Source organism: Cynocephalus volans, chromosome 9, assembly GCF_027409185.1.
Source record: "Cynocephalus volans isolate mCynVol1 chromosome 9, mCynVol1.pri, whole genome shotgun sequence".
Taxonomy (NCBI): domain Eukaryota; kingdom Metazoa; phylum Chordata; class Mammalia; order Dermoptera; family Cynocephalidae; genus Cynocephalus; species Cynocephalus volans.
Window position 1 is genome coordinate 148,152,577 of NC_084468.1, and position 14,295 is coordinate 148,166,871.

General features: G+C 34.6%; 1 protein-coding gene across 2 annotated transcripts in view; it reads left to right on the top strand.

Annotated features, from left to right (window-relative positions):
• The window catches only part of KLHL2 (kelch like family member 2), a 102,187-nt gene extending 88,703 nt beyond the window's left edge, over window positions 1-13,484 (top strand). For both annotated transcript variants that reach the window (XM_063108183.1, XM_063108184.1), the window contains 7 exons: window positions 61-178; window positions 5,508-5,705; window positions 6,145-6,246; window positions 7,558-7,686; window positions 8,510-8,650; window positions 11,908-12,051; window positions 13,030-13,484. In XM_063108183.1, coding sequence (XP_062964253.1) covers window positions 61-178; window positions 5,508-5,705; window positions 6,145-6,246; window positions 7,558-7,686; window positions 8,510-8,650; window positions 11,908-12,051; window positions 13,030-13,058 — 861 coding nt within the window. In that variant the 3' untranslated portion in view covers window positions 13,059-13,484. The remainder of the gene's footprint in view (window positions 1-60; window positions 179-5,507; window positions 5,706-6,144; window positions 6,247-7,557; window positions 7,687-8,509; window positions 8,651-11,907; window positions 12,052-13,029) is intronic.
• Window positions 13,485-14,295: the final 811 nt, after the last annotated feature.

Below are 14,295 nucleotides of genomic sequence, written 5' to 3' on the forward strand. Positions count from 1 at the left end.
TCTTAAATCCCTGCATATGTAATAGTCATTTGTTCAAGTGTTACATTTCTGCCCTTCCAGTTGATGGTGGTGGTTGGGGGCCAAGCACCAAAGGCTATTCGAAGTGTGGAATGCTATGACTTTAAAGAAGAACGATGGCACCAGGTAGCAGAATTGCCTTCCAGGAGGTGCAGGGCAGGTAAGCATGATGCATTACGGTGAGTTCCCTTCTGCTGCGTCTTTGGAGCTTCTCTTTCAGGTTTTATTAATTAGAGGAATCTCTGTTAGAAAAGCTTTCATTAAAATAGCTTTGTGTTTAAACAACGATTCAAGGGCCTCATACAACTCAAGGCATTGATGGGATATCTGCTGTGTCTTCATCTGTACTTTTTTTTTGTTTTGTTTTGTTTTGTTTTGTTTTGTTTTGTTTTGTTTTTTTTTTTTTTTTGACAGATTTATTGGTATTTTAGTAAAGACATTAATCTCAGTCATTTCTCTCTCCCATCTTGATCTTAGGTTAATATTTAATTTGGGTCAAAAAAAAGAGCACGCAGGAGAGAGATGTTATTTTAACAGACAGTAAAATGGACAAAAATGGATAGTTTGCTTACATTAAAGTAAATTAAATTCATGTATCTTGATATAATTAAATCATGTAAGAACTATATACATTTCCATTGTTTTACTTGAGGCTTATTCGGAACGTAAATGCAAGTGAACAGTGTTAGGAATATACACAGGCTGCTTCTCTGAAGTTATTATCTATTAAAGGAGTTCAGCGAGTAGTTGCCACCAATAACATAGTCTGAAGTTGCCTCCAGACATTGTAGGAGTATTCAAGGAAATCATTATATTGTATGTTTCTTTTGTCTGTGACAATGCTTTTAAAGATTTGCTAAACTGTCACATTTTTTAAAAAAAGGTTCATATACAAAAATACAAAAACAAACACCCTACAGTACACGACTTCACAAAGTATATACAATGAAAGATTCCATAAAATATTTGAAGAAGCATTTTCTTTTTTTTTTTTTTTTTAAGCCTACATCACCTATTATTTCCAGGCAGTCTTCCATCCAAGTACTAATCAGACTCGACCCTGCCTAGCTAGCTTCCAAGTTCAGCCAAGATGAGCCACATTCAGGGTGGTCTGGCCATAGACTGAAGATGCATTTTCTTTCCTTGTATTATCAGTACCTAAAATGTGCCTTTGAGAGGCCACTGGTGAATAGGTGTATACTTAATAGTATACTATTAAGAAATCTTGCACTAAGTTTAATTCAAATTGGATTTCACAAGTTAGTAACTTAAATGCATAGACAAAGTTATCGAAAGTACGTCTCATTTTCCATCTTCATACAACATTTAAAAAAATTTTTTTTGGTGTTTATACCTTTTAAAACACTAAAGCAGCCAAATACTTAAGCAATATGTGCATTTAAATTTTTGGTTGTGGCTTGTATTTTAAAAGAAACAGCTCCCTTATGATTTGCCTCAAGTTTTGGTGGAAATGTTTACAGGAACTAGCTAATAAACAAAAACCAAGAGAAGTACATTTAAAATACTGATTTACTTAGGTAGCAAATGGTTGTTTGACAACTAATGAAGGTAGACAAGACCCATTAAGGTGAAGTGGGCTATTTCAAATACTCAACAATTTACATAGAAATTAAAATTTTTTTTAAGAGCTAAGCGCCTTTATCCAATGATAGCAATGCAGTATGTAGTTTATGATGACTTGAAGCAAGACAAATGCCCATAAGGAAAAAAAGCTGTATTTTAATTTTATATAAATTTTCTTTCAGCCAATAGTCCAGTAACATTTTCCTCCCAATGTAATACTTCCTCTCTCAATAAGGTGTTCCTGGGAGCCAGACAGTTGGGTAGTGAGATCTTTATAGGCTTCATTGGGAGGTCTGCAGCTTCTTCAGCTGATCACTTCTCAGCACTGTGACTGGAACTTTCCCAGATCAGGCAGTTCTAGCTCCTTGAAACTTTTCAAGTTTTCTTCTCCTACCTTCCTGTCCGCCATTTTGCCATCTTTTCAAATCTTTCTCATTCTTTAGTGTAAGGTGCAGGAGTTAGCAATTTGCTGGGTATTTTCTTAGTTACCTTTGCCGAAGTGTTGAGACGGGAATTCTTTAGGTTGAGATCCTTAGTTCTAGAAGATTCCTGATTCAGTTATATGCTACAGTTGCCTATCCATTTTACAAACACTTGTTCAAATAGACCTTACTTAACCAAAACTGCAGTCAAAAGAGGCAGTTGCAAACTCTGAGAATTCTTTGCGGGACTTAAACTTGGATCCATGATTTCTATCTCCCATAGCAAAGTGAGTTCTAAAGGTAATGGAACATTTCTATGAAGGTAGCACTATAACAGTATGTCTTAGAGATTGTTACGTAACAATGTATCTAGAGTTACCCATTTTTTAAGAGTGGTCTAGTATTTTGCTCTGAATGTAGTGTATACAATTTTACTAGTTTTTAAAATTAAAATCAAAACATTAAAATCGTTTGTAATTTTATGTTATAAACAGTATGACAGTGAATTTCTTATACATACATCATTGTTTACATATGCTAATATATTTGGGAAGGATAAAACTCTAGAACTGTAATTACTGATTCAAAGGGTATCCTAAAAGGATACACCAATTATTATTTCCACTAACAGTAAAAAACGAAGGTTCCAGTTCCTGTACATTCATAATAACTCTCTAATATTAATATCTTACGTAACTGTAATATGATTATCAAAACTGAGAAATTAGCATTGATACATTACTTTTAACTGAAATACAGACTTCATTCAGATTTCACCAGTTTTTCCAATAATGTCCTTATTCTGTTCCATGATCTCACATTGCATTTAGTTGTCACATCTTCTTAGTCGTTTCTGATCTGTGACAGTTCCTTAGTCTTTCCTTGTCTTTGATGCCCTTGAATATTTAGACGAGGACTAGTCAGGTATTTTAAAGAATGTCTCTCAATTTGGATTTGCCTGATGTTCTCTCATGATTAGATTGAGTTCTTATGATTATTTCTGGAATGCTAATCTTGATCACTTAGTTAAGGTGGTATCTACCAGGTTTCTCCCCTACAACAAAATTAAATTTGAAAACATGAGTTTTTTAGTACTTTTACAGTTTTATTTTTCATATTTATATCTAAAACATCTGGTCTTTATTTTTGTATAAGAAATAAGGTATGGATTTTTGTTTTTTAATGGCTAGCCAGTTGTACCAAATACCTTTTATTGACTAACCTACCTGTTTCTACTCATTTTAAATGCTGCCTTTTTCATGTAATAAATTTCCACATTTACTTGGTTTTGTTCTAAATTTTCAGTTTTCCTCCATTTATATGTCTTGCCTATTTATGCATCTAGACAAAGTTTTAATTACTGTTCTTTATAATATGTTTTAATATGTGATGGCAAGTTTCTTGGCAAGTTTATTCTTATGTATTTTATCTTTGTTGTTACTGTTGGAAATGGAATACTGCTTGCTATTTACTAACTGGTTGCTTAATTTATATCTGATTCCTGGTACAATCATTAGACTGGATTTATAACAAAATGCACTGTGCCCTTTACCTTCCGTCCCCTTCAGATTAGAGCTGATGCCCTTTAACTATGTAATCTTGGCCAAACTGTGTAAACTTCTGGCTGGTAACTTTGGGGGGTTATTACACTTCTTTCAGTTTAACCTCCTCTCCACCCAGAGTCTTTGGGGGAGCACCTCATAGATTGATTCATTTATTTTCTTCTTCCCTGCTACATGAAATACCCTAAAACTTGGTAAGCATACTATACTACTTCTAGGAGATGATAGATTGTTCTGTTTCACTTGTGGAGAAAGTAAAATGAAAATTGCAGTGGCTCCAGTTCCCATAGTGAACATTCCCTGGTGTTACATGCTGAAATGTGCTGCCTGCCCTGTCACTGCTCACTGATCCCCAGGCCCTCCCAGGAGGTCTACCACATTCCCTGCTAGCAGGGGGCCTAAACAGGCAGTCTCGTTTGGACTGTAAAGAGTTTTGCTGGCATATGGAGGACTGCACTTCCATATATTTTAGGGGCTGGGAGAATAAAGCTCCAGAGGGTAAGACAGTGGGGGGCGGGAGGTAGTGGTGCATCCCTTACCTGATGACATCATATAAAACATTGAGCTAGTCAGACACTTATAGCTGGTGATTCCAGTTCTCCCTACTGGGATTCAGAGAACTGTGAGCCACATCGCCTGCCCTCAAGCTGGCCCAATGACATAAACAATACAGAATTAAGAACAATAAAAATTGAATAGTTTAAAGCAATGATATTGCAGACTGTATACAATTTATTAAATCTCAGATGCACTACATAGATGTTATTTGCTAAAGAGGTTCAGGAGCTGGAGGTGTTCTCTGTAGGCTAAAGTGGATCAGGGAAGGCCTCGTAGAGAATACCAGTATGGAACTTTAACTGGGGCTCGAAAGTTAAAGAGTGGATGGTGAGAGGAGCTTGATATGGTCAGATCAGAACCACAGCATAAAAAAGGTCCAGAAAAGTGAAAAGATGTTTGAAACCCAGAGTCTAGCAATCTGCTTTCTCCATCCACCAAATCCCCTAACATCCCTGTAGCCCAGGAGTCAGCAAACTTTTTCTTAAAGGACCAGAGAATAAATATTTTAGGCTTTGTGGGTTATGTGGTTTCTGTCACAGCTACTCAACTGCCAATGTAGTGCAAAAGCAGCCATACATAAATGAATGGGGGAGGTTCGTGGACTTTATTTATGGACACTGAAATTTGAATTTCATATAGCTTTTTACATGTTATGAAATATTCTTTTGGTTGTGTTTCAGCCATTTAAAAATGTAAAAATCATTCTTAAGCTTATTAGTGCTACAAAAATAGTAAATGAGCCAGAGTTAGCCTGCAGACTAATTTCCTTACCCCTGATTTAGCCTACTAACATGAAAAATTAGGAGCACATTATGCAAATAAAATATAAACATATAGAGTTTTATTTAAAAAATTATCCACTAGAAGATCCAAAATTGAAAGCTGTGGAAATGTATATGGCTTCAAGTAGTTGAAAAATATTGGATCATTATTTAAGCCTATAAATGAATATTTGAAAAAGCCAAGAGTCAAAATGGTACCTCAACCATACCATAGTTTTTGTTTTTTTTTTAAAGATGACTGGTAAGGGGATCTCAACCCTTGACTTGGTGTTGTCAGCACCGCGCTCTCCCAAGTGAGCCAACTGGCCATCCCCACATAGGGATCCCAACCCGGGGCCTTGGTGTTATCAGCACCACACTCTCCCGAGTGAGCTATGGGCTGGCCCATAGCATTTTTAAATAACCTTAGAAAGGAAGACAATTTAGTGATTATATATTCTTGCAAATGAATAGCATTTTTTTAAGATCCTCCTAAGAGTAACGTGTCTGAAAACAGGTACAGACTTATTGGAAAGCAGTCTTTAGATAGCTGTGGTAGTTGAGTCACATATTCATCAGTAAGTGCTGTATTTCTTTTGTAGGGATGGTCTATATGGCTGGGCTTGTTTTTGCTGTTGGTGGCTTTAATGGCTCATTGAGAGTCCGCACTGTAGATTCCTATGACCCTGTGAAGGACCAATGGACCAGCGTGGCTAACATGCGAGACCGGAGAAGCACTTTGGGAGCTGCTGTGTTAAATGGATTGTTATATGCCGTGGGAGGCTTTGATGGGAGTACAGGTAATTTCCTTTTCATCTTTTCCATATTGTTGTTAGAATACCATGGTAACCGCATTTTTAGAACAAATTGTGGCAAAATTAGGACACATTTGAGTGTTTTCACAGGTGTTATATTTAAAGGTAACTTTAAACCTTGCATCAGGAATTTCTTTAAATGATATAAGTGCTGAGTATATAAATTTTCTTTCTTATGTATTTGTATCAATCATCTTACAAGTTTAAAAAGCTTATAAATGTCAGTAGTTTTGATAGGAGTTGTCTGGAAAAGAAGCTCTTTCAGTTTATCATGTCATTGATATGTTTACATTCTGCCATTTTCTTCTTTTAATTTTAGCCCAATGTAACATACCTGAAGTATTATTCACTAATAATATATATGTAAAAGAACAATTAAAGTTTTTTTAGAGGAGGAAATGAAGGGTGTTGTGCTTCATTATAGGTTTATCATCTGTGGAAGCATATAACATAAAGTCTAATGAGTGGTTTCATGTAGCTCCAATGAACACAAGGAGGAGCAGTGTTGGTGTAGGTGTTGTTGGAGGTAGGTGGGTGTTAACCGTTCTTTCAGGTGAATGTGTCCAGGTGCATGTGCCTTCCTAATTCTGGAGAGTGGTTCTTCTAGTGATTTAAACACTAGTCTTATAAATGGGCAAGCACATTATCATTTAAAAAAGAAAAGTAGTAATTACTGTAAAATTTTAATTATCCTTTTTTAAAACTTAGCTTGTCTAAATAAATTAACCTATATAGGGCCCTTTTTCTCGCTCTCTATCCCCATCTCTCTCTCTCTCTCTCTCTCACCCTCTCTCTCATCCTCCCCCCCTTTTTTCTTTTTCTCTTTGTGTATGTGTGACCTATCTAAGACTGTCAACTGATCTTCATACAGTTGTTTGGGGAACAAATTAGGTGACATACATGCTAAATTCTGTCCCTGGAGAAGGGATCTTTAAGATTTAAGGGGATAGATTGCCATAGTTATTTATTTATATTCTCTTTTGTCTCACATCAGAATTTAAAGAAGCCTACAAGTATTATTCTTTGGTTTTTGTTTTTGTTTTGTTTTGTTTTCTATTGGCTTGGGCAAATTTGTGAGTTCCCCTCCCCTCCTCACTGTGGGTATAATTCTCCGCACTTCTTTTTAAAAAACAGCTTTATTAAGATATGATTCACATACCATATAATTCACTCATTTAATGTATACAATTCAACGTGCATCACCACAATTCATTTTAGAACATTTTTATCACCCTCGAAAATCAACCCTACCTCCCTTAGCTGTTACCCCTGTCTTCCCCAGCTTTCATCTACTTTCTGTCACTACATAGTTTTTCCTCTTCCGGACATTTCATGTTAATGAAATCATACAACATGGGATCCTTTGTGACTGGCTTCTTTCACTCAGCATGATGTTTGCAAGGTCCACTCATGCTGTAGCATTTCATGTCTTTTTATTGCCAAATCATATTCTATTGCATTCCAGTATCAACTCTTGACTTAACTTTTTTTTTTTCAATTTACTAAGATAACTTTGATGTTTATTTTCCAGGATGCTATTCAGTTATCAAGTAGTTCAGTTACTAAATATATCTGAAGATATAATGAGTGTACTTTCTGTCCTATCAGTCAGATTATTGATGAAAATGTAAAATTAACATCATTTATACCTTGCATATCTGCATTATATGATTTGGTCACTCCATCTATCACCATTAAGCAAGGCCTTCATGTACATAAAAATCAGTAATACTTTAAGGAGGCACTTTGCTGCCATGGAGGCAAATATATTAATATTTTCTGACTTGAAAAAAATATCATTTTAGAAGTTTAGCTTTCTTTGTGATTCCACGTTTAGGTTTGCTCTATGCTGTAGGGGGTTATGATGGAGCTTCACGTCAGTGTCTTAGCACAGTAGAATGCTATAATGCCACAACAAATGAGTGGACCTATATAGCAGAAATGAGCACCAGACGGAGTGGAGCAGGTAAATATGAACTTCATTTACCAATTGGAGAATTGGAGCACACACACACAAAAACTGTTGTTAAACAAGTGAAATTATTCTTTGGCATCTCTACATCATCTGAAAATATATGTTGAATTTAATGGCACTGCTAATTGTCTTTTAAATTGTGGCAGGTAGTGTTATATTAAAAGGCTTCTCTGTTTCATTTATATATTTATATTGTTTGGCATTTCTTTTAGTTTATTGTTTTTAGTGCTTATTGAGGAACTTGTTTAATAATCAGTCTTTTCATACCCATATCTTACAAATTTTGTACTTTAATACTGGATTACTTTTATTGTAGACATTATTTTCAAAAGGATTATATTAAAGCATTTTTTGTCTCTCTGTGTTTCACCTACATATTATTTTTTTTCTGTTTGACATGCCTCTCTTTTAGAATAGTAATTCTTATTGAGATTCTTGTTTGTCAGTTCTACTCATTTCCATTTCTTAAATTGTATGCTTTTTTTTTTTTTTTTTTTTTTTTTTTAAAGAAAAAGATGACTGGTAAGGGGATCTTAACCCTTGACTTGGTGTTGTCAACACCACACTCTCCCAAGTGAGCAACCGGCCATCCCTCTATAGGGATCTGAACCCACGGCCTTGGTGTTATCAGCACCACACACTCCCAAGCGAGCCACTGGCCGGCCCTTAAATTGTATGCTTTAGTATTGACTTATTTTTACTATAAATTATGACTTCAAAAGTTTTAGTTTCATGTCCTTTGAATAAACTCTAATATGTTATAAATTTCTTGTCCCTTTTGCTTTGCTATAGTTTGTTTGGTTGTGTTTTATAGGTGTTGGTGTGTTAAACAACTTACTGTATGCTGTAGGAGGTCATGATGGCCCTTTAGTACGAAAAAGTGTTGAAGTATATGATCCCACCACTAATACATGGAGACAGGTTGCAGATATGAACATGTGCAGAAGAAATGCAGGTATCTGCTTAGTTTAAGCTTATAAAATTTATATTGAATTTTATTTAAATTTTTACTAGTATCACTGTATATTTCTTTTTTAAAAAGTTATTTATTTGTTATTTGACACTTATTGATTGGACGTATTTATGGGGTACAAAGTTATATTTCTATACATGTATACAATGTGTAACAATCAAGTTAGAGGGTAATTAGCATATTAGTCATCACAAAAATGTATTATTTCTTTGTGGTGAGAGCATTTGGGATCCTCTCTTCTAGCCAGTTGAGAGCATACAATAAATTATTGTTAAGAACAGATGCCTAGCACTACTGTAGACCACTAGAACTTCTTTGTCCTGTCTAGCTGTGATTTTGTATCTGTCAACCAACCTCTCCCTATCCCTGCTCCCTCCTCTCGTTCCCAGCCTCGAGTAACCACAATTCTATTCTCCACCTGTATAACCTAAATATTGTTTTTTCAGCTCCCACATATGAGTGAGAGCATGCAGTATTTATATTTCTGTGCCTGCCTTATTTCACTTAACATAATACCTTCCAGGCTCTTCCATGTTGTCACCAATAACAGGATTTCATTCTTTTTTATGGCTGAGTAGTATATCATTGTGTATATATACCACACTTTCCTTATCCATACATCTGTCGATGGACACTGAGGTTGATTCCATATTTTGGCTATTGTGAATAGTGCTGCAGTAAACATGGGGGTGCAGATATCTCTTATGTATACTGATTTCCTTTCCTTTGGATGAATACCCAGCAGTGGGATTGCTAGATCATAGGGTAGTTCTATTTTTAGTTTTTCTGAGGAATCTCAACTGTTTTCCATAGTGGTTGTACTAATTTACATTCCCAAGAGTGTATAAAGAGTTCCCTTTTCTCCAAATCTTTGCCAGCATTTGTTATTTTTTGTCTTTTTGATAAAAGCCATTTTAACTGGACTGAAATGATATCAGTGTGGTTTTGATTTGCATTTCCCTGATAATTAGTGATGTGGAGCATTTTTTCATATACCTGTTTAGCATTTTTATGTCTCCTTTTAAGAAATGTCTATTCAGGTCATTTGCTCATTTTTTAATCGTGTGTGTGTGTGTGTGTGTGTGTGTGTGGTGTGTGTGTGTGTGTGAGTGTGTGTGTGTGTGTGTGTGTGTGTGTGTGTGTGAGTGTGTGTGTGTGTGAGAGACTAGGGTTGTGGGCAGAACCCTTCACCTGAAAGAGAAATGCTGGAGGCACTTTGCAGTTTCCCAGCTGGAATGGGCCACTCTGATGAAGGTCACAGGATATAGGCAGAACTCTGAGATCCCAGGAGGCACAATGGAGTGCTCTGCAGCTCTTCAGGTTGAGTGGGAGACAGGGGAGAGCATCCATATAAATTTTAAATATCAAGCAACTTACAAGTCAGATTTCAAAAGTTTTCATAAATGTGGTAAATTATAACATCAAGTGGAGGAAAAAAATGATGTAAATTTGAGTTAGATTATATATAGCCTTATAATAGCATGTCTGTAACAGGTTCTCAATATATGTTTGATTGTGATGAAGTAAACCGATTATACTGGAAGCAGCAAACACTACAGGAAGGTGCATCCTTTTGGCAAACTAATTTGGCTCCCATCTACCTAAAAGGAATCTGATGTGAATTAGTGGATTAGTAAAATTGATATCTTTTGAATGTATTAATATATTCAAATGGCTGTAGGGACAGATCTCCTTTTCTGCAGTGGGATGCTCTTTGATCTGTTAGTCCCTTGTAGATGTAATTGAGAAAGGTCTTTAGGAAAATATAGCTCCCTTACTCATCCCTTCCATCATAGAGCCATTTTTGGGGCCACTTTATCTCTTCGCAGTCATATGTCATCAGTCTATGGGCTAGAATAGAGACTTGCATACACATACAACAACTTTGGGGAGCTCATGTGGCAGCAGTATTGGGCTTTTGCTTTCAAGTATTTGAACTACTTTAAAATGGCATGAATTTGCTTCCTGCCAAAAGACCAGTAGCACAATTGAGTTTGAGTAAAACAGAGAAGATCCATTTCATTTGACAGAAGAGAGTATTGCTAGTGCACTTTTAAATGCTATGTAGAGATTTGGACTTATTTTTCCATTATGTAAAAAATCTGCAAGCATCTGTTAATTATGTTAGGAAAACCATCTGCAAAACTAGAGAGACCAGCGTGTGGGCAGCATCCTCTGGATTCTTTGATGCTCTCTAGGACCTGTTCATAATAGCGCTGAACTTTTTTTAGGATATTAAATATATATTAAGCAAAATTAAACTTAAATAAGAAACCTTTAAAAGGTTTATTTTTTGATTCAGTGGTTTTCTTTCTAAAAATTTATATTAAGAAATAATTGTACAAGTATTTCCAAAAGTATGCAGGGGGATCCTTGTTCACTGCGGCATCATGGATCAGAGAAAAAAAACTGAAAATAACTAAATATCCAACAGTAAAAGATGTTTTTAAAATTATGGTATTATCATACGTGGAATCTTATGCAGCCATTAAAAATTATGTAGATCTGTATTTATTAACTTGGGGAAGTGTCCAAGGTATATTGTTTGGTGGGGGTGAGTGAATAGTAAAGTAGCATGTGTAGTGTGAGCTAGTGGGGAGTTAAAAAAGGAAGTGTCTGAGTATATATGCATAGAGAAAAGTTAGCCAGAGTAGACTTCAAAATTTGAATATTCATTATTTTAATAGTATAGGATTAGAGGGGATCTTTTCTTTATACTTTCCTAGGTGTTTTTTTTTTTTTTTTTTTTTTTTGCCAAAAAATGAGTAATTCTAATAAATAATATTATTCTCCCTTTTTAAAGGATATAAAATAGCTAGTAGTTAAAATTAAGACTATTTTTTTTTAACCTTCTAATATGTATTTTTTTCTTAAGATTCCCTAAGAAGCTGACTTCGAGAGAGTTACTAAACTTCTTTGACCTTTTATTTTCCTTTTACTTAAAAAAAAAATTGAGGATCAAAATAGTTCCTAACCTATAAAGTAAGGTTGTTGTGAAGATTAAATTAAATAACGCACATATAAAGTAACTGTTGCATAAATGACTTACAGTAGGAGCTTAGAAGTGGTACAAGACTCTCACATTTAAAAGAAATTCTTTACATATTCACGATCTTCTCTTCTTGTCTTCTGTCAAGGAAATAAGTGTCTTTGGATTACGTCACCAAACATATACAGGGATATTCATATTCAGCCAAATTTTTTAAATAATTGTTTTCTCTCTGTGTAATTTTTTAAAGGAGTTTGTGCAGTTAATGGTCTGTTATATGTTGTTGGAGGGGATGATGGTTCCTGTAACTTGGCATCCGTAGAATATTATAACCCAACAACTGATAAATGGACAGTCGTGTCATCATGTATGAGTACAGGGAGAAGTTATGCAGGTAATAATTGTCTCAGCTTCTGAAAGAAAAGATGACATTGTTATAATTTTTATGTTACAGTTTTTCTGGTATAAGAAAGTCTTTTCTCAAAGTATATTTTATATCTTATTCTTAAAGTAATTAACATTGTACGTGTATATCCTGAAATAAAGCACCAGTATTCTTTGCTATTCTATGGTGATTTGTATTCAGAATCCCAGGACTTTGCAGTACAGAATCATATGATAACATTTAATATGGCTAAAATCTGTATGCAGTGGAGGGGAATATCCTACGTGGCAAAGCTTTAATTCCTCAGATATCCAAGAAATATGATCCCTATAACATCTCTCCATGGCCAGCCTCCATGAGATAAAATTATAGTAAGGCTATGGACTAATTTTTCTTAAGTATAGCACTGGTTGAATTATAAAGTGTCATTTTTGGTCCATTTAACAGAAATGATAATACTCTTTAATAAGTATAATGGCAAGTCTTTAAAACATTATGTTGTAGATCAATAATATCGCTCAATATTAGGTGAATATTTTAAACAGCTTCATTGAGGTGTAACTGAATAAATAACATGTATTTAAAGTGTATAGCTTTTTTTACTTTTCACATGTGTATACGCCCATAAAGCCATCACCACAATCAAAATAACATATCCATCACCCCCAGAAGGTTTTTTTCTCCCCCTTTGAGTATTAGGTGAATGTTGGTATTTCCTGAATAAAATTATTTCTCCAAATTGTTAACTATAAAGAACAAAAGACTAGTTCTGGATTAAATACTCTGATGTAGTTTTGGTTTATAACTAACAGAGATTTCACTGTCAGTTAGATTCAGATGATTATACTACTAAAGTTTAAGAAAGAGATTCTGAAACATCATGATTTGTGCAGTTCCTGTTGCTTTAGTAATAAAGAATACATTATTTTTCCCAGATATGCAAAATGCTGCCTGTGACTTGTTTTTTTTTTTCATTTCTTTGCTTAGGGGTCACAGTTATTGATAAACCATTATGAGCCTGAAGGACTTTTTGGCATATTTACACGTGAGAAACAGGCTTCAACAAGTATTTCTGAAGTGACTGAGAATCTAGCACTTCTCCACTTGTAGCTGCACTTTAGGTCTCAGCAGAAGATAAGATCGTCTGCCTTTATAGGCCTCAGATATGAAGATTATTTTTGGTAGAAGCACCGTGTAGGCTTTTTCTGCAATGAGCAGCAGCTGACTGAGTTTTAATAAGAAACCCGGACTGCAGTACTTATTCTGTAGTCTTTAGACAACAGTTGCTTTCATAAAGGCTCATTCTTCTCATCCTTGAATGACTATGGATTATTTTGTGAAAGAGGATAAAGTAATGTGTGTTCTTGTAAAATTAAATTTGATCTTTTCTTCCTCTACTGTAAATCTGTATACCCAGGAACTGAAAATCTTTGAACAGGTATTAAAATCTACGTAAGTATACAAAGTAGTTGAGGGATAAAACTGTTTGCTTTTATAAAATATCTTTGATTACATGAATATTATAAATTGTGTGCATATGTTGTGTCTATATGCTTTTCTTTAAATATGTTTGAAAAGATGTTTGAAACTTGATTATACTATTTATAATTGGCACAGTACTTTGAATTATGCCAGTACTACATTGTAAAACAGAGTTGTATTTTTTGATATTTAACAATGCTTAACACTTTAAAATGCCACTTCTGAGGAATGAACATGGTGTAACACACTTGAATATGTGTGATGCCAAACTTTTTTAAGTAAAATATAAATTATGTTTATTTATTATTTTCTTTAGTTTAATCTTAGTTTTGTTTTGGTGTGTATTTTTAATTTTTAAAGTAACACTTTGGCATGAACATTGCTGCAGGTTTTTGATGAATACAATGAATGTATGGAATTCAACTGAATTTGCATGGTCTTAAGAATTTTTTTCTGTGTGTATAAATTTAGCTGCTATTAACAGAAGAGAGAACTCTCTGTGAGTAGCCGTGTGTGTTGATCAGATACAACTTTTCTGAGATCTTCAATTAATCTCACTTTAAAAATGAACAAAACATGTCTTTCTTGAATTATCTTTGAATAAAAGTTTGTATATTATTTGTTTCACAGTGTCCTCCTTTTATCTATTTAGTTTGATGTTAAGACACTTGCCTGTTAGTTTTTCTGTTCTTTTGTAAAATTTGCCTTTCCTGACTTCGTAAATCTCTATTTTCAGTTTGTTGCCAAACTAACCTGTAAGATAAGTGTGTT